The sequence below is a fragment of the Anopheles stephensi genome, chromosome 2, assembly GCF_013141755.1.
Source record: "Anopheles stephensi strain Indian chromosome 2, UCI_ANSTEP_V1.0, whole genome shotgun sequence".
NCBI lineage: Eukaryota > Metazoa > Arthropoda > Insecta > Diptera > Culicidae > Anopheles > Anopheles stephensi.
In genome coordinates, this window is record NC_050202.1 from 77855331 (window position 1) to 77876669 (window position 21339).

A 21339-nucleotide genomic window follows, 5' to 3' on the forward strand; every position below is an offset into this window, starting at 1 on the left:
ATCAAGCGTGATGCGTAGGCCGCTGGGGTGCACACATGCGGTGTCAAAAATAGGCATATTATTACCGATAATAATAGCCATCAATGTTCGCTTCCGGACGTGGCCCAGCCGGCAGCTGGGTGTCGAGACTGAAGCATAATCACTCGGTAAATTGAATGTCAAATTTTATTCACCAAGCTCCACTGTAGCGGTCCGTGCGGTTTGCTGCAATCTAGGGCAGGTTGCTCTACCTTCGGACTGAAGTGGACCAAGTGCAAGGGCGAGGTTGAGCCGATGCAGGCCCGAGTGCCTTACATTTCGAACATTGCCAACCGCGCATGCGTTGTTAATGCGCCTACATTCGTCATCGACGGTCCGACGGTCCATTGTTGACTGGCCCGATGGTACCGTAAAGCGACCGGTACCTGCTGTCCGGTAGCAGCGAACGCTTGATGGTGATTTGTGCGCCAGAACAGACCAGAAACCCACAATCATGATCGGCCGAATGATACGGTTAGCGAGTGGCAAGCCATTCACCCATTGTTGTGATTGTTGTGTGACGTTGCGATGCGACGTTAAATGATGATTAATGAAGCAATCTTCACTGCACAGTAGCTCGCTGCTACACTTTTTATCGTCATATTTATTATGAAATTAACAGCTATTACCCAACGATCAAGGCTAACGGTCAGCCCGGAATCAAGTAGTAATTATAAGAGATTACCAACAGCAAAGAAACAAAAGCATGATTAGTATCTCGAGAGCAAAAAGTAGTATTACAAGTGATGCTTATAATTAGGGGTTTTTTGTACTAAAATAATTTACTATAGATTTTTACTTGTGTCATTACATTTGTCACAGAGTATATCTTAGTCCCTATTTACATTACATGACAAACTAGAACCTATCTCACGAGTTACATTAGTAACAGCTTCTGCATATGTTTAACCTAATACTCCTTCATTCTAGTTGTAATGGAAAGCTTCCAATGATAGCATTACAGTTAAACTAACGTTCCATGTCTCGGGCGAACCGTTTTCTTCCCTGTGACGTACGAAACAGCTTGCTCAGCATTCAGCATAATCCCTGCAAAATGGTTCGCGTTCAGCCCAGCAGCAACGGGGGCTTCTAAGCACAGAAACACACTTTTCCGATCTTACTACCTTCCCTGAATTACGCACGATCGCGATCGATAGCAGCACGATGTAGGTCAAAGTCAGCCAAGATTAGCAAACACGCACACACGTATCGAAATGTGGATGGCTAGCGATGCGATAAAGCATCGGGAATGCTCTGCCTCGCAGGAACGCGGTCACTGCTACTGTCTGAATCACTCGATCCGCGTGCTGCAGACTAGTCTAGGAATCGATTCTAAGTTTTGATGCTTTGTTTGCATTTTCTGCGCCACCCCCCATACCATGCCCAACCACCGAAGGGCGTTGATGTACTATTAGCTCCGTAATCATTATGCAATCAAGATGAAAATTTCGCGCTCGCTCACGTACCAACCGCCCCGGCTGCTGATCGACGTCTACTTCAATATGCTCCAGCGTGTTCGAAGCTGCTGCCGGTCGGAAGCTGCTTGGCTGGTGGTGAATGAAAAGCGAGCAGAACTACACCTAATGCACCGTAGCGGTGAAATAGTTGTGGAAAATCGGTGATCCATAAACTTCCTGCACACACACACACACGGGCAGGACTAGTACCGGAGCGGGTGGAATGTAAATAGTAGCGTTTTTTTTTTTCACTTTCCGACTCGCTCTAACAAGGTGCAAAATATGCAAACTTAATTTGTTTACCTTATTCGGTGCTTATTTGTATTTTATTATTGCTCGCTGCTCTAGATCCGGTACCCAGCTCGCTTCGCGTCCACCACAAAGGGCTGCAACAGCTACCCCAATTCTATTGCTGCAGATGATCTCACAGGCAATGGACGCTGCTGTGTGTAGCGGTGAGGGTTGTGTGCTCTAATTTCTGCCCCATGACCATTCGCACCGACGCAGTAAGGTGGAGCGGGCCGCATGCACTGGTAATAGGGAATGATCGTGCGCTTTGCTCGCCATGTTCGCGGCTAATGTGAATGACAGTGTAGGAAAATTCTTGCAAATTGCATCTGGAATCTTTCTCTCTCTCGTCTGCACTAATGGCACGCTGCGCTCATGCACCATGAAAGTAATTGGCAGTGAAAACATTGCGAACCGAAAATTAAAAGTGTAAATAAACAAACATTGGCATAAATACTGCAACGCTAGTGGCATTCGTTGTCGACCGGGGGAGTTTCGATTTGCATGGTGTAGCACGTGTCCCATTGGACTGCTGTGTGGGCCATTGCTATGGGTTACAATGTTTCACGCCACTAGACACTCGCTGGTGAGCTCGGAGTTGCCATTCATTGCTCGAGCACACAATTCCTGCGGGATGCCTAAAAAAAATCCGACCAGCGGTTGCTCCTATTTCACGAATGTTTGCATGTCATCAACTCATGCTAATCAGCCTGGCCGGTGCAGGAGCGAGTGATAAATTGAAACGGGATTAATGGAACGAAAAAGGGACGGAAAATCATCTGTGGACGGCTAAGTGATAGGCATCGTGGATGGTTGTGTGTTGAGGCTGGGCACATCTCTCCTACTCTTGAGCGCGTAGAAGCATTCAGGGTACGTGCGATTGTACTTTTGATAGTAACATCTTGACAGTTTAGTTTGCTTTTAAGCGATTGGTTTCTTCTGGATATTATGTAGATTCTTTTCTTTTCTTTTACTTCTATTCTTTTACTTCTTTTATTCTGAAGGTTTTTTTATACCCCTTTTGATATGCTTTACTTCGCTTGAGAAACTAGTACGAAACACAAAGGTTTTATGTACAAGTTCAAACAGTCCCGTCCAAAGAAACCCAGAGTTCCTATGTCCATACCAAGTGGCAAAGTGTTTACGCATTAAATTTACGATAAGATTATGCAAATGTTGGCACACTTTCGGTACGGCGATAGGTAAAAGAATAGAAAGATGGAACCACTTGCACTGCTACTCCCACCAGCCTTATCAACCTTGATTCAGCGCATCTTGTAGGACATTGCGTTGCGGGTTTCGCATTGCTTACAATTCCATCCTGTAATCGTGACCGAACCGCTGGAACCTGTGGGATGATTTGAGGAAGATTCATTACCACTTTTACCGTTGGAGTTTTATTTTCGCTCGTTTGTCCATCCTGGTCGGTCGGTATCCGGAAAAAAAGGAGTATTCTACGATCGTTTCGCACCAAACTCCAGCATTGTGGGCGGCCACCCCTTTGCCGGCGAAAGTTGATAGCCGATGGTAAAGGGCAATAAAAGAAAAAACCCGTGGCTAGTTGGAAAATACAGCTCTCCGTGCGAGGTTGGAAAAACAAATAACTACACCGGTTGCTGGCTGATCCTTATCCATGGGTATTGCAGCGTTAGAAAGGAAAATATATTTCTGTACAGAAGTGTATGTGTGTGTGTGCTTCAAAAACCACTTCCTCTCCGATTCTTCCATGAGCATCTCTGGGAATGTGTAGCACTGCTTTATGGCGCTACTCAGATGGTTTGTGGTTGCAAAATGTGTACGCTTTTGCGAAGTCGTACGAAGCAGCGCAAACCTTCGGGCTACCAGACTCGCATACAAGACCTGGCCCACCCCCTTCGCATATGCTCGCATTGATAACCTAATAAAACTCGCAGCTGGAGCACACAGCTAGATTTCGCTTGGCCGGCCCGGCCACTCTTTGCCTTCGTTTGCATGAGATCATCGCTTCATCCCGTCCCGGAAGATGAAATTAAGAATGCTTTATATTCCTTCCCGGCGGTGCTTTGCCCAGCCCGACCCTTGCCCTCTTTCGACCGCCTGCGTCGAGATCCGGTAACAGGTTACTCAAGTTGGTAGCCACGTACGTGGCGGGCCACGGTGCGCCAGCAGTGCCCAAGAGCAATGGGGCATTTGCAACACCCTTAAACACACAAACGCATGCGCGCACACGCGGCGTGCCCGGGTGTAAAGTGAGATGAAATGTGCGGCATTTATGATAAGAAACGATTTATCGGAAGAATTATGAGATTTAAGCTGCACCGCTTCCTGTCTCGCTAGGCGGCGGCCGGCTTTCCCGGCCGGCAGGTGAGCGAAGAATTTAAATTTTTCCTCCCCGGCTTGCTTATGCTTTGGCATCAGGCGATTGATTGCTTGCTGGGTACGGATTGCGGGATTTGTGGGAGGTGGATTGCTGCCCGGCCGATCTGTACCGAATACCGGTTGCACGTAGCGATGATAAACGCTAGATTATTAGAACCTCCTGCCTGTGGGGATAACAAAGGGGTGAGATGGTATGCAAAAATTATGTGATTGCAAAAAAGGCATAAGATTACTGTACATTAGAACGTAATTAAACGTTTTCGCACGTTGTTTTTTTTTAATAATAATAATAATAAGTTAAGTTGTATGTACTTTAGAAAAGAGTAAAGATCATGGTAAAAATCTAGTTAATGCATCATAAGCAAATTATTTCTACCATCGGTGGTCGATAATACTTCACTGAATCCATCCATGCTTTCGCCATCCACCAAAAGGCGGTGAGAGATACTGAACGATAATAATGTTATTAACTGCAAAACAACAGTGTAAAAACGTGCACAAATAAGTATGAAAGGGTCGAGGGAAAAATAATAACAAAAGTTCACTGCCTACCACGGATCTCCAGCGTCTTCCAGCGATTCGCCGATTGATTTAATGCAAAATGCGCCACGCCCACGTGTTCGGAATCATGTTACCGGACGTCCTGTTGAAGGGCGCGTTAAGAGTAACGAGGTGAGGACAGGGACAGGTATGATCTAACCCGTTACGATCGCCTTACGCAAAGCAATTCCATTTATCGGTATTAATATCAAAGGATTTATAAATTACTCTTGTTATTAATATTATTAGTATCGCATCAATGCCATCGTCGTGTTTCGATTAATTTTTCTATCCGACTCGTCGTACACAAGTGAAGCGGTCACTTATACACTTCATTCATCGCATCAGCAACACGATCGCGCCTCGCCACAAACGAAAGATCATGTCCGTGGTCCGGGTAAGAGCGTCCGGTCGATGAAAAGACATCCTAAGCGATTGCTCGCGAATAAATTGAAATTAACACTTGCCATTCGCCATCCTGCCCACAGTCCTTTTTCTAGCCGGCCGGTTGTCAGGCGCCATCGTTACCGGTGACATCTTGCACACCCCGGGCGTCGCTCACCTTTTGCTACGACCGTGGCAACGCAGATCAATTGGCGACACGGCAAATGGGGTTTTGTAGGATCGAGACTACGCTCCACACTTGATACTTTGCGAACGCCCCGGTGAGCCTTCGATCGGTGTCTTCATCAAACACTGGTCAGCACGCTTTGCAGCTAAAGGTGCTTTGTCACGGCGCGTACAGCGTTTGATAAGATAAGTCAAGCTTTCAGCACCCGATCGCTGGTACAGATATTGGCAGCGGAGCAACGTGAAGCAGGGGCTAACACCAAGTTTGTAACACAATCTTGATCGCGCCAAACCGCGCCGCTTTTGCCGTGCGATCCTGTGATGCTGTCGAACGTTTGCATTTGTTCGATTGCTTTACATGACACGCGGTTAAGAGATCTCTGTCAGCTAAATCGGGACAGTGTTGACCGATGCTTACCATTAACAGGAAAGCGAACATGCATGCCAGCAAATCGGTTCGAAGGGATGTTAGCAAAGATTTCAATTCGTCAGCTTCAGTGGATTGTTTTGTACTGCTCAGTTTGTAATTCATTCGTGGATGCTAGATATCGATTTTGCAATCGTGCTGCAGGGAAGAAATTGAAATAAATACAAAGATTAACATATCTATTGGACTACCTGTGGGTTCATATAGACCAGATCGGTGAACTCTATTAATTAAGGAAACCCCATTAGCTAGTGCCTCTTTCTCTTTAATGTCTCCCTAGAATTGTTTATTGTACCCTGGTCTATGGTGATAGGGCTTATATGCATTTATTGCTAACTTTAATTCAATCTACCCTTTCCTGCATCAAGGTAAGCATACATCTCACTTTATTTATGACGGTTCACAACTAGTCGTAAACTTGGATTATCCTGAGTAAAGCTTAACATCACACAGTAACCTACATCTGTCGCGGTACTGCCGCGTTCCATAGCTTACCAGCTCACCAGAGTAATAAAACTGTGCGGCACTCTCATTAGCCGCACAACTTGCACAGGAATGTAAAGTAAAACCGATAAAAACTCCACAACCAGAGCCCCCACGCGGATCGATTGCAGAAAATACGATCCTTCACAATGGGTGATGATCCCACAGCCAGCGAAAGCTATTCCACACTGATTAAAGCAGCCCGGGACCTGCCATCGCGCAGGAACTTAATCGACACTGGCACATTTTCTCTAATCCTTGTCTCGCTGATCCAAATTAGAAAAGCTGTACGATTTCTTTTCTTCCCCTCATTTTTTTTCTCTTGTACAATTTTCTCGCCGGCACTGTTGTTTTTTGCCCCCAAAGTTCAACTGTTCGGAAACCCCGGGTACGAAAGGTGCACCCGATGGTCCACTAAATCACTTGCACTTCGTTTCGATCAAATCGTTCCTTCCAGGTGCAAACTCGTTGGGTGCTTTGGTAGTAAAAGATAGTAAATACAACAACAAAAAAAGGGGAAACACCACCGATGCTACAATGCGCGCGCATTGCTGCTGAACTCACTGCTGCAAACCCACAAATGACGGTGACGTCTTCAGGACCGTTTTGCCGTTGCCGTGCTGGAAACGATAAATCACAGCCGTTGCCTCCTCTTCTTAGTCCTCGGATGCTACGCGGCGGGTTGGCGGAATCGATGCAGTGGACTACCAGTCTGACTCATCGCGCACAGATCGTGGCTGGAATCTGCCGCTCGTCCTCAATCCGCTTTGGGTAGGAAGAAGTATTCGCCGCGATTGGAAGCCTTGGGAACAATCGGTAAAATTGAAAGAAGAAATAAATTATACGCTTTCAATTGGAACTATACGTCAGATGCGCGCGGGTTGCGGCCGGGGGGAGTGAAAATATCTAAACGTTTTCCTTCATTGCAATTATATTAGCGGACACAGGTTGGTGCACTGTAGCCGAGTAGCTCGGTACAATCTCTGCTTGCCACCAGTAATCGGCACGGTAATAGTGGTAACGTAGCATTCAATAGTATTTTTCATACAAACTGGTTAATAGTTTTTCGTAGTATTTCAAACATTCATTTTGTTAGTGTTTTTTAACTAATTCTCTCAATTATTTAGGAAGTCTAGCTGCAAGACATGAATCAATTTTGTCCAATCGAGAATTTAATATTCCTTTGTGCGAAAATCTCATCCCACCGCTCGAACGCCCTATTGCTGGCTGTGGGAATCGGAAAATGAAAGACATTCCGGCGAAGAGGCGACTTTCACTGCTGGTTCCGTCACGAGATCCTTTCGATATGTACGGCACAATAGTTTCTTCGCCGTATGATCAATGCTAGAAATCGGGCTTTGATTTTGTATTGAACGGACGGTAGCTTTTGTGATGAACAACATTAATAACCATTTTATTGCTTCATTTACCGACCTCCTCCGAAAACCAGCGTCCACGGATCATATGCGAACGATCGGAATGCAGCAGTCGCTTCGATGGCACACTTTCAGCTTCAGGCCACTATCGAACTCCAGCGTCCCTGTGTTCGGCTGATCCCGCAACAACAGTAGCGCTTATTGTTACATGTATACAACTTATTAGATCCAAAACCCAGCTCCCGCTACTATTCCCGAATCAATCACAGCACACGGTGGAAAGCTATGGATGTATCCCACTTTACACGACTCACAAAGCACAATCAATTGAGCTGAAGCTAGCTGGTACGGTAACGCGACGGTAGCGGGGCAAAAAAAAGAGTCAAACAATTGAAAATTAAAATAATTAGAACACTGGGCAGGCATCGGCATACGCCCCGAGGGCTCTATTATTAATCCAATTAGGGGACGAACCCCCAGCGCAGAACCTTAACTGGATTGGCTGGCTAACTTACTGACTGACTGACTGACTGACTGACTGGGCCCGCTTACTGTACAGCTGATTATACTTCCACCAAGCATTGCACCTCACATCGCTCCATTGATGACCGATGATGATGCTACACTTCTTGCGCATGCGTTTAAAGCTGTAGTTCCCGGCGTAATGACGGTTCGCCTAATCGATGCCCGTACCACCGGGCGATGTGTCTTGTAACATTGAACGTGTACGCGTCTGTAGATCTTCCACTAAATTAATAACGAATGAAAAACTCATTTCTTTTCCCGCGTGTCCACCCACTCGGGGGGTGTGGAACGTTTTTATGGTTCTATGCGTTTCCACGGTGCTGTTACGATCGACCACTGGTTGACGTTGGTCGCGGCTGTTTCTACTGCATCGCGCTTGGTGAGCGAGTAATTCACAGTCGGGTTTCAGTTCGAGTGCAACAAATGATGCCCACTCCTTGCTTCCTTCCTTGAGACGCGCCTAATCGCCATCCTGCGTACTCCATCGTGGAGGCACGCGAAGGGTATAATTTAATAACTAATTAATTTAATTACTATTTGTTATACAACAATCTTCATCTGCATCAGTGCATCTTTTGCCGCATCGTATTCGTACGCTAATGGAGAACGGTGCATTCACTTACTGCTCGAACTCTATGGATTATTGGTGGACGTCTTCGCCGGCCGGTCACATAAATGAGCTGCACGTGTAAGATTTGTGTGTTCATCTTCGGGGATCGCACACACTCTGGTGGCCGTTTAGAAGTCTCAGAGATGGTCACAGGTCTGGGTGGCAACGTACACTTTCAACGATCGATCGATCGGTTAACCGAACACGCGGGTCAATTTGAAGAACAATCAGATATTGAGAATCCTCTTCCTGGATGCGCCTTTTGGGAAGTGTTGTAAAAAAGCAACATACAATTAATTGCATTTCGCATGGCGGCAAATGCAGAAAGCGCCTTACCCTTTGCGATCCAGCACGATGCCCATCGACGCATGCGTTCGCCCATTAGTTGACGCACCAAATGGTCATCAGTAGGCAAACCGCGCCAGCACTGCAGCGCACCGCGAATGATTGAACCCCTTCCCAATCGTGGACCACAGGTATGAAGGGGCAGAGAATGATGTGATTCCGGTCGTCACGATCTGTGTGCCGACGCGTCTCCGCCTACGAAAAAGGGGGAAAAATGGAAAGAAGTTCGCTGGTACATCATTCCCGTTAGTTGGTCCGTGGAACCACTCGGGAAATCCACTCACCGAAATCTCACATCACCCGGACGACCCAGACACGGCACAGTGTCTGCAGCCACAGCTTTTGTTTGCTTTCCGTGCAGGCGGGCGACAGTGAAACTGCAACTGCCAGCCGCTGTGCCCGCCGACTGCGTACAATGAAAAACTTCGGCGACCTATGGCGGCCGCTCACGCGTGCTCCGTGTGACGCCGTGTGCACTCTTTAATTTCTTCCCTTTTTTGTCGCTAATTGAAACGATTATCGAAAGTTTATCGGCGACCCATCCGTCCACTACCCGATATGGGTATGGATCGTTCGATTTCGAATCTATATACCCCCCCAACGTGTACCGCAATTGGTACACGATTGGTAGTCTTTGTACTTCAAGCGGTTTGTCGGGGTTTTTTTTGCGCCATCGTGCTCAGTAGCTCACAGAACAGCTTATCACTCACGAAGCGAATGTGCGAATCCATCTGTGCGGATGATAACCCTTCATTTCCGGACAAATGAAGGAAAACTTGTGTGCAAATATTCGGCATTCGGGATTGAGATCGATTGTGTTCGCTGTATTCTCACCACCAATCGATTAACCGTTTCACTTAGGGTCACCGGTTTGGATGTTGAAGATCGTACGGTCAGTCAGCAGGGTTATGAGAAAATTGTGCCCGAACTAGTTGCTAGCTTGTTTAAGTTTTGTTTTAATGTCAGCGTTTTCGTTTGTCTTTTATCGTTTTAATACCCATCAATTTTGCATCACTGATCGATATAACGGAAAACGATCACCACATTTAGCCATTTTGGAATGCTCGCTTTTATTTTTCGTTTTCGTTATCGATGAACATTTGAACTTTTACGTTTATTGCGTTGTTTGTATAAGCTGGCAGCGTTCTCTTTTTTTTAAGTTTATTGGAATTTTACGATTTTTGAAGCAAAGATTTATAACAGATTTAATATCTTTACTCTTTCTTACTCGGAAACTCTTCTTCAGGGTTTCCGAGAAGAACTAACGATGTGCGAGCCATTTCTGGGCAATGGCTAGGATGAAGTAAACAATTGCCAGGTGTATTTATAGGATTGACTACCCAGTCAGTTAAAGGCTAGAGTGCAATAACTTATTACAAAGTGATATGAGCTTTTTAGTATTCACAATATATACATTTGCATTCGTAATGATGCAAGATATCATTTCAATGTAGTGCTATGCTATTGCCCATATTGGCTGGTCAGACTTTTGAGGTTATAAAACCAAAGAACAAGACAATTGTTCTTACTTCTTCTTCTTCCATGGCACTACAACCTCGAGAGGTCTCGGCCTGCCGTTTCTGGCTTTCTGTGATAGGATTTTACACGTAGCAAGGTAGTCAGCCCTGCTTACGGGGAGGCGGTCTGGATGGGATTTGAACCCTGGTTGTTCTAACTAGACGTAGGTAAATATTGGTGTCGGCTACGATGTCCTCGGCAGATGATAAAGACATCGAATAGTTATTTTAAACTGACTGAAAATAAATAACGAAGTTCCCATTGATTGACGACTTCAACAAAATTGGATCAGATATTCATATGTACAGAACCTTGTGATGCTTATTAATTTATTGATTCCCAATTAATACCATTTAAAAAAAAATCTTGAATTTTGATGCTACTTTTTTGATAACTGAAATAGTAAACTTTTTAGGAAAAACTGCACTACTGCAATTGCACAACACTTGTAATATTATTCGCAGTACATCTGCTGCTATCTTGCAAAGTGTGGCAACGTTCTAGAACCTCGTTTACCCCCTGCGATTTGAGTCACATTGCACTAAACCACCCGCGACCATTCTTTGCGCGAGTCAAATATGGTTCACGTTTTATGATACATACCACCACGGATCATCCAAGAACGATAACGTAATCACCTCTGTCGAGCGTGATCGATCATTCCTGAATGGCGTGCTTAATACTGCCGAAAATTTTGTAAAATCCCCGATAGCAAGTAGGGCAGTCGCAGTATACTGAAGGCATACCCCCAACTGTTACCCCCTATCGCGATTGGCACGAGGGACCAACGCGACGCACTTCAATTTCGTAGGATTATGCTGTGTTTTTTATCGTTCCGCCTATTAAGATTGCTGTAAAATGAACCAACGATAACAAGGTTCGGTCGTAAGGCTACTAACCTGATTACCAAAACCAGTGTCCCAGTGGGGGCTGTGCGGTAGCAATTAACAGCGCCTGTTTTATCTTATCGAAACATAGCATCTATTGCGATGGACGAATAGACAGGAAAGGGGTGCGACCGATTGTCCCACACCTCTCGGGAGTATTTGTAATCGTGCAAAGGTTACTTGTCAGACTGCACGTCGGTCTGCTTCTTCCTGCAGCGGCCATTAAATCCAATCACGATCAGTTAAGAGCCGAGATTCTAACGGCAGCGCCTTGCCCTCTTTCTCGAAGATCTAGAATTCTTTGCTGAAACGAGACAGCAATTGATAAGACGCGCAGCATATTGATATGATTGTCAATAATACCGGATGAATCGTGTGTAATGTGAGATACGTTGCAGGAAGGCTGGTGTGTGGGAAAAGGCAAGGCCAATTCAGCTCTTACGCTGGAACTACTCCGGTACTCGAACGAACACAAGTTTACATCGCGTAGATGAGCTGATTGATATTATGTTTTGCGGTGATAAGAAACCACCGGAATACAATCGTGCCCTGCTCCCGGGGTTCAATCGAGGAGGTATCGTTATCAGTGAGCTACGGTTCGGGCGGTTGTATAAAAGCTGTCCCGTGCACCGTCAAACGTTACAGTTTGGACCTGGGTTCCAACCAGCTTAAACCGTTTCGCAAAGCAAACAGTGACAACCACTCACTAGAAATGCGTGCCTTCGTGTGCATGCTGTTGGCGGCCTTGGCCGTGGCAGTGAGTGGCCAGTTCGATACGCACCAGTGGGGCGATCGTAGCGGCATCGTACATCTGTTCGAATGGAAGTGGAACGATATTGCCCGGGAGTGCGAAACTTTCCTCGCGCCGAAAGGTTACGCCGGTGTGCAGGTGTCGCCACCGACCGAGAACGCGGTCGTGTGGAGTCCTCGACGCCCGTGGTGGGAACGTTACCAGCCAATCTCCTACAACCTGAACACCCGCTCTGGCAGTGAGTCCGAGTTTGCGAGCATGGTTCGCCGCTGTAACGCGGTCGGTGTGCGCATCTACGTCGATCTGGTCATCAACCACATGGCAGCCATTAGCACGAACGGTGGAACCGGTGGATCGACCGCCAACTCTGGTGGCATGCAGTTCCCGGCTGTGCCGTACGGCCCGAACGACTTCAACCCGGTGTGTGCGATCACCAACTACAACGACCCGATCCAGGTACGCAACTGCCAGCTGGTAGGACTCCCGGATCTGAACCAGGGCAGCAGCTGGGTGCGTGACAAGATTGTCGAGCTGATGAACAAGATGGTCAACTACGGTGTTGCCGGTTTCCGTGTGGATGCCGTCAAGCATATGTGGCCCGGCGATCTGCAGGCTATCTACGGCCGCATGAACAATTTGCCGACCGACCAAGGATTCCCCCCGAACGCTCGTCCCTTCATCACGCAGGAGGTCATTGATCTGGGCGGTGAGGCGATCAGCAAGAACGAGTACACCCACCTGGGTACGGTGACTGAGTTCCGCTTCTCGGCCGAAATTGGACGTTCCTTCCGCGGCTACAACCAGCTCCGGTGGCTATCGAACTGGGGCCCCGAGTGGGGCTTCCTGCCCTCCCATCTGGCTCTCGTTTTCGTCGACAACCACGATAACCAGCGCGGTCATGGTGCCGGTGGCGCGGACGTACTCACGCACAAAGTGCCCAAGAACTACAAGATGGCAAACGCCTTCATGTTGGCCCATCCGTTCGGCATTCCTCGCATCATGAGCTCGTTCTTCTTCGACGATGGTGACCAGGGACCACCGCAGGACGGTGATGGCAACCTGAGCTCTCCGATCATTAACGCGGACGACTCGTGCGGTGGTGGCTGGGCATGCGAGCACCGATGGCGTCAAATCTATAACATGGTCGGCTTCCGCAACACTGTGGCCGGTACTTCGTTGAACGACTGGTGGGACAATGCGGGCAACCAGATCGCTTTCTGCCGTGGTGGACGTGGCTTCGTCGCGTTCAACCTGGAGGGCTATGATCTGAACCAAACCCTGCAGACCTGCCTGCCGGCGGGCACGTACTGCGACGTGATCTCGGGCAACAAGTCTGGAAGCAGCTGCACTGGCGCTAGCGTAACCGTTGGTGGAGATGGCCGTGCCAACATTTTCATTTCCGCCAACTCCGACGATGGTGTGCTGGCCATTCACGCCAATGTAAGTATTGTCCGGGGAAATGTTTGGACAGGTTACAAATTGTTCCAGTACAGTTTGCTAATTTAATTTCCTTTTTCCTTTTTTTTCCTTTTTTAGTCCCGACTGTAAGAAGCGATTACAAGCAACGTGACGTATTTACACTCCACTAAAGAACTGGAAGGAATGAAAGTACAAATTTTAATAAAACTCATGCAAAAATACTTCCTAGCAATTGTATCCCTTACTCCAACTGGCGAGTTGACCCAAACTAGGTCAAACAATCAATCTCAAAAGCTTCACCTTCGTAACCTAATTCTTGTCTTCAAGGGTTCGTTTCCTAGTCCGAAACAAACTCAACGATCACCGGTGGCCTTAAAAAGCGAAAGTAATCGACTGTTGGGCCGTTCGCGAGTGATACCGTTTTACAATTAATGCCAGCAGTTCTCATTCCATCGCGTATCATTTGCTATACATTGTGTTTCGTATGTTTAGCTCGAAGAGATCAGGAGGAAGAAAAAAAAATTTCAATATCCAAGCCCCCAAAGCAGCGCAAAGGCCAAACGGGAGATCATGGATGAGTCGGAAAATGTATCGACCCACAACCCAGCGATTCCAAGCCTCGGGAAAGGGGTCGGAATTTTTTTTTACCGAGTCTCTCAACTTCAACTCATACGGCGACTGAGAACGGCACGAGGTTTGGGTATAATTTAAATGTCAAATGCAAATCACGGCGCTTCTGTGAAGTGCACCATCCTTTTGCACAGACCTAGGGTACCTGCTCCGGTGAAACGATGTCTTATCCCAAAGCAAATAGAAAGGATGGCCTATTAAAGGTGGTATTTTTTTGTTATTCCTACCGCACATCTAAGCTCCAAACCATGCTAAGCTGGGAGAAGGCGTTGGTAAATCTCGTACGAAGCTAAAACAGATCGGTATCGATCAAGAGCAACACGCAAACCGTCGGGTAATGAATGAAAAGTTGTTGGCTCATTGTCTCGACAGTATTCGTGCAGCACGGGATCTGCTGGTAGTAAGCTTGCTACTGTGCAAGCCTGACGTCAGCCATGCTTCGATCGATTCCCGGCCTCGGTGCCACCAGCCGGGTGAGCGTTCTTCTGAGATGCGAAATCTGAACGGCCAATTGACCGTGCGGTGCGTTTCCGAGGAAGTGAGAAATTGAAGGAAGGCTCACTTTAACGTCCCTTGCCGAAAGGGTTCGGGAAGTTTTAATCAACCGCAGGCTATTAATCGTGTGAATTGGGTTAAAACTGACCTCACCGCTTGACTGCAGCCAAGCCGGGACAGTACACGATGCAGAAGACATACGGGGCGCACATTGACCATTAACGGTGGACGGGTTTACCTCTGTCCGGCGACCAACGTATCGCCCAAAGATCGTACCTTTAATTGTTCATCGAGCGTTCCCACCCGTCGGACACGCGGGGGGGGGGAGGCCTTCAAATGAGCGTTCCGAGGGTGGATGGTGTGACTTAAACCCTAAAAAAAAAATTGATCCTCCCCGAATGCTTTTGCACAATGCGCGAGTGGGTTTGAAAGCGATTCGGAAAATGCAACAACAATGCCCATAATTGGTGGGGAAAGTTTCACCCCCCCGTGACACCGTACCATGCTGACCGTGAAGAACCTTTTTTCTTACTTTTTTCTCTTATTTCTCTTTTTGGCAGTTAAAGTGTCAATCATCAAAAAATGCCCCTGCTCTGCCAATCCGTCTCGACGTACGTTGCGCGATGGGTGCGCTGTGTAATTATTGCTTCTCCAATTGGTGATAAACATCGACCACTTACAGCGTTGCTATTGGTTTGGAGCATCGGTATGAGCGTATGCTCCGTACAAAGCAGGAAGGCAATTTCGATGCGGCGCATAAAAAGAGTGTTATTTATGATTTTGTTACCGCAGCAACAGCATAATGCCTTTATCTTTGTAACTTTCCGATAAAAGATCACTTTTCTTGGGAGAATAGCATTGAGTTGTCAAAATTGTATGATCAATTTTCTCTCTCGAATTTTTCCTTTGAATTCTTCTTTCTTTGTGAAAACTTATTCTGGACGTAAACAATAGTGTTGCACAAAGCAATTGCAGCATGTCTGTCGTTTTACGGTTACGTCGCGAAATAATGAATGCAACGAATTTGGCTTTCCTTACTACCTCCCCGTTCTTAACTGCTCTCCAGATAATTTAGTGTTCTTCGACGATATTTTTAAGTTATTCTACTTGGTCTCTTGCTCAACAAAGCAGGGGAAGGATGTAGAATTTGCTTATCGTTTTACGCGTTGCCTCTCATTGGTGAATGAGTTGATATGGACTTTCTTGGCTATCTGCTAAGCACATCGTTATCGCAGTATCACAATCGTGAGATTTTCCACCATTGATTTATCGAAATTTTGCCAGAAGATTCGGACCATACTTCCGATCGATTAATCGAATTTTAAGCCGCTTCGTTATCTTATCACGAATGATACGAATCGCGTGGGATTTCCTACCGCACGGTGTCAGCAGTATTTAAAACGCCCAGCACTAGCCGCACCATGTAAACAAAACATCTCAACCGTCCGAGTGTTGTGTAGTAAAACAAGCGTTGGAGCAATGCGTGCTGCCGTAGTGCTGCTGGCGGCGTGTGCCACCCTAGCCGCGGCCCAGTTCAACACCCATCAGTGGGCTGACCGTAGCGGAATTGTGCATCTTTTCGAGTGGAAGTGGGATGATATTGCGGCCGAGTGCGAGAACTTCCTGGCGCCGCGTGGATACGCCGGGGTGCAGGTATCACCACCGACTGAGAACGCCGTCATTGGTGGAAGCTTCCGGCGACCGTGGTGGGAACGGTACCAACCGATGTCTTACAATCTGGTGACGCGGTCCGGTACAGAAGCTCAGTTCGCTAGCATGGTGCGCCGTTGCAACGATGTCGGAGTGCGCATCTACGTTGATTTGGTGATCAACCATATGGCCGATCTGGTCGGAGGAGGTGGTACGGCAGGCAGTACGGCCAACCGGCCAAACTTCTCGTTCCCGGGCGTCCCGTTCAGCGTGACGGACTTTAATCCGCCCTGTCTCATTACGAACTACAACGATCCCATCATGGTGCGCAACTGCCAGCTGGTCAGTTTGCCCGATTTGAACCAGGGTATTCCATGGGTGCGCGATAAGATTGTCGAGCTGATGAACCATCTGATCGGCCTTGGTGTGGCTGGGTTCCGTGTGGACGCGGTCAAGCACATGTGGCCCGGCGATCTGCAGATCATCTACAATCGCATGAACAACCTGCCAACATCGCACGGCTTCCCACCGAACGCACGTCCCTTCCTAACGCAGGAGGTCATTGATCTGGGCGGTGAGGCAGTGACGCGCGATGAGTACACGCACCTGGGCACGATCACCGAGTTCCGTCATTCGGCCGAGATTGGGCGCGTCTTCCGTGGGCGCAATCCTTTCCGGCACCTGACAAACTGGGGCACCGGCTGGGGCTTCCTGCCATCGCATCTTGCGCTCGTCTTCATTGACAACCATGACAACCAGCGCGGACATGGTGGCGGTGGTTCCGACGTACTCACCTACAAGGTACCACGCAACTACAAGATGGCCACCGCCTTCATGTTGGCGCATCCGTTCGGTATCGTGCGCATCATGAGCTCGTTCTCGTTCAGCGACTCGGAGCAGGGCCCGCCACAGGATGCCAATGGTAATTTGCTCTCGCCAACGTTCAACCCGGACAACTCGTGCGGTACGGGATGGGTGTGCGAACACCGGTGGCGTCAGATTTACAATATGATCGGTTTCCGTAACGCTGTCGCCGGTACGCAGATTAACGACTGGTGGGACAATGGCAACTATCAGATGGCGTTCTGCCGTGGCTCGCGCGGCTTCATCGCCTTCAATCTGGAGTCGTTTGATCTGAACCAAAGCCTGCAGACGTGTTTGCCGGCGGGTACGTACTGTGATGTGATTTCTGGCGATCTGGTAAATGGAGCCTGTACCGGTAACTCTATCACTGTCGGTGGTGATGGACGGGCCCAGATCGTCCTGCCCGCTAATGCATACGACGGTGTATTGGCCATCCATGTTAACGCGCGCGTTTAAAGTATCTGTCGAATGATCTTTCCGTTCGAAGGTGAAATGTTGTGTTATGATACAAATAAATTTAGTTTAAATCTTTAAAACCATGCAAACTTTCAAAATTAATCTGCTGTCAAATCAATGTATTTTTCGATATCTCTTCGATCACCTGATTCTAGTTATGCTTTTGAAAAGTTCGGTTTTAGAAACTATTTTATGATCGCATGTTGAAACAAATTAAATACAAATCATTTTAAATGGCATTGCTGCCTGCTTTGCCCCAACTGTTCGCCATCACCGAGAAGCTGCATTCATGCATCTTATTACTTTCACAAATCATCAATAATTGTGTCGTGATCGTGACATCTTTACCATCGCCTTGATATGCTATTTCGAGTGTTTTCTTTTTCCTGCAGCATTCCTAAACTCTGTTTCAAATTGTCCAAATCCTGTTCGATCAACACCATAATAACAGAGACATCACCGAAAATAAGAACCCTTCAAGCTGAACGCAAAACAAGCCATCTACCTTTCTCGCGTGTAGACGATGACAGCTAGTAACACTTTCTTCTACCCAACACGGCGTACGGACGGATTGTCCGGATCGAACCCAAACCGTACCGAGGGTCCTCGGACTGCGTGAGGATAGTGTGCATCGTGCGTTCGATGCGTTTGTTGTGCTCCTTTCCGTACAAAAGTTTGCCGACATTAGGTCAGCGGGATGGGAAAGCAAAGTCACGCACACCATTTGTTGCAGCTCCTTATTTCGGACAGCTTATCATCAGCGAGCTACCGATAGGTTATAATCTACCAGAACGGTGATTGAGTGCACCCGTGGCGGCGAAGGCGAGTGACAGTAAAGATATGAGTTTATCGGATCACAATTTGGCTCTAACGCCCATATCAATCACGAGCGAAGAAGAAACTGCCACAGGGTTAAGCCCCAAACACGCGAACCGAACAGCGCTTTCACCCCTGCAGCGCGTCCTAACACGGTGTTGATTTAATCTTCTTCGATACCCGGCTGACCCAGTCCCCCGCGAGTTCAACCGAGCCGCCGGGGTGGCCACGGTTCCCTGTTTGCGTCCGCTTTACTTTACCTGCCCTAAACAGTCACGATTGCAACCACTTCCGATATTGTGTTCCATGGCCGCGTCGACTCCCCAACCGAGCAAGGTGGTCGGCAAGGGTCGAAACAGAATTTTGAACCGAAACGAGCAGCCATCGCACCGAGGATGGCTTTCGCCCGCATTTGCTTTCGGTTCCGGTGCTGACACAGTTTCACCACGATCGGGCACTTGATAAATATCATTATCGAATTAAATAAATTCATTTTCGGCTCGCCCGATCGACGGTGGGGCTCAACTAAAACACCCACCACCTCCACGCCCTTCTCCCCCCCCGGATTGGCTTTCAATTGGCGTCCCCTTTGCGTCCATGTGACGACGCCCGGGAGAGAAGGCTGTGCGCCGGGATTGTGGCGTGCGATCTTTCGCGCGCGGCTCGATTGGTGCGATAAAATGGATCTTTCGCGGTCATCTTCAAGGCGCGAGAACCGCCACACTCGCCCATCATCACGATCATCATTCATACTGCCAATCAACGGTGAAAAGTGAAATGCGTGCTCCACCCGAAAACAACAAACAATGAGCGGGTCTTCGCAGCGGGCCGTCTAGCGCCAACTGAAGACAACAACAAAAAAAATAAAAAAAAAATCATCCCAAATACCTCGCAACACTAACAGAAAAAAAAACACGCAACCCTATCCCCCAAAAAAAGGGAAAAATACGCTCCCGCGCACATAAGCTCTCATTCATTGTTTCCTGCCCCATTGACGCACGATCGGATGCTGTGCCAGGGGTTTGATGAGGGGCTGTCCGGCGGTCTCCAGCAAGAGCCATGGATAGTTTTTGCCCACCCGGCACCCTACCCCATCCTGCCCTCCACCTAACAAAGCGCATCGTTGTTTGATGGTAATTGTGGTCCATTGTGCATGTGTACACTGGCTGATTGATGGCGCTATTTTTTGCGCACTATCGCAGCACAGTTTTATGCCGATCTTTGGCAAAACAGAACAACAATTCCTCTTCCGAAAAAAAAAAAATTACGAACTCAACACTCTTCATTGCGTCCAATTATCTGCCTTCCTAACGGCGCGATAGACCTAACTTTCGCTTTCGGATAGTTTAGCGAGTGGACCAATCGCCCTCAGCGGAAGATGATGATAGAGGCAAAAAGCGCAAACAACTACACATTCCCCTTTTCTACGGTAACAGTATGACCGTTTGTTACTATTTCCTGCTGTATGGCTAAAGTTACGCGGAACGAGATCGAGTGAGAAGCGGTATTAAATTACAAGCTACTTCGCAAGTTGTCGCCGGAATGTTGGATAAAGTTTACGACAATGCGCACACGACTGTTAATTTTCCAACCGCGATACTCGCGAACCAGAACAATTCGATACGCCCCACAAATTTGAATGTTGTTCCGCTCTCGGTAGGGGAGGCGAAAAAAAAATTGGTGAATAGTATTGGTGAGTGTAATTGGAGCACCCGAGACCAAGGACCACAGCTGGCGGCCACCCAACCCAAAGGAATGCGACTGTTGTTTGGGATTCGGTTTATTGGCTCGCGACGGGTTCGGTTCTCCTTCCAGCTTCCACGGGCTTCGCCGTGTGGATCTTGATTGGAATTTATGCTACTTAACAGTACCCTGGTTTTAATCGATCGATCGATGCCCGTGCCGTATGCGAACGTTGTCCCTACGCCTCGAACTACGATGCTTTCTGCACATTCGGAAAAGCAGGTTTCTTCGGTGTGGTTCGATTACTTCGCACCTTCACGATACCGACCAGCATCCGATTGCTTCTCGGGCGCTTGTACCGGGTGAGAGGAACGTTTTTTTTCCGGTTTGATTGTGCTATTTGTTGACCAGCCCCGTTTGTAGCAACGCATTTTATTAGCGGCGAGTAGTGGCGAACGTTAGCAGAAGATCAGCACGACTGTGGGGTTGGTTGGTACGGATTGTTGTTTCGCAGTTTCGGACACCCGCTGCCAACAAAAGCCGGCTCGGTTCGATCAGGAAGGACCCCATTTCCGAACCGGCACCTACTTCGGGCGAACTCCAAAAGGGGAGCCAGCCCTGCACACACGAGCCCGTTCGATCGTGCGATTTATGACGTTGCTATTTCGCTCGCTTTTGTACGACGCCGCACCAACGGTGGAGGATACACGTTTCGCAGTGAAGTGGTTGGTAAATTAGTAGGTTTATTAAGTGGTTTGATGATTTTCTTACCAACCACCACCACACGCGTGAAGGGATGCTCGAGAGTGTGTGTTTTCCGGCTGCATGAAGGATCCATAACGACCATCCGGCAATCCAGACGAACAATATGGCTTTGACACACACATAGTGGCGGTATTCTGAACAGCTTCTCATCCAAACTGGACGCCACTCCATTAACGGGCAATAGCTCGGCCACTGTGCCCATTCGGTGGCTGATTATTTATCCCTTCTTTATCTGTCCCGGATTTCGCGTAGTTGCACCGGTTTTATGAAAAGTTAATCACACCGATCTACATTGATGACCGAAGCCCGTGGGTAACGTGGTGGTTTTCACTTTTTTTTTCAACCATATCTTCCATAAAATCTGGTTCGAGTGTCACGTAAATGACATGGGACACTGGTGCTTACACA

At 47.8% G+C, this 21339-nt stretch overlaps 3 protein-coding genes and 1 long non-coding RNA gene across 5 annotated transcripts in view; 3 read left to right on the forward strand and 1 right to left on the reverse strand.

The window, feature by feature from the left end:
- The window catches only part of LOC118508458 (autophagy-related protein 16-1), a 225615-nt gene that overhangs the window by 173236 nt on the left and 31040 nt on the right, over positions 1–21339 (forward strand). The gene's annotated exons all lie outside the window — the stretch shown is intronic.
- LOC118508466 lies at positions 7296–9564 on the reverse strand. Its single transcript, XR_004905794.1, has 3 exons — positions 9282–9564; positions 8989–9192; positions 7296–8911 (listed from the first exon to the last, which is right to left on the reverse strand). It is a non-coding gene; the product is annotated as an uncharacterized LOC118508466 (long non-coding RNA).
- Positions 11993–13793, forward strand: LOC118508460 (alpha-amylase A-like). The gene is made up of 2 exons (XM_036048264.1): positions 11993–13593; positions 13690–13793. Exons 1-2 carry the CDS (start codon positions 12115–12117, stop codon positions 13699–13701), a joined length of 1491 nt encoding a protein of 496 aa, XP_035904157.1. The 5' UTR covers positions 11993–12114; the 3' UTR covers positions 13702–13793.
- On the forward strand, positions 16113–17747 carry LOC118508462 (alpha-amylase 1-like). The gene has a single exon (XM_036048267.1). The coding sequence runs from the start codon at positions 16177–16179 to the stop codon at positions 17665–17667; it is 1491 nt and encodes a 496-aa protein (XP_035904160.1). The 5' UTR covers positions 16113–16176; the 3' UTR covers positions 17668–17747.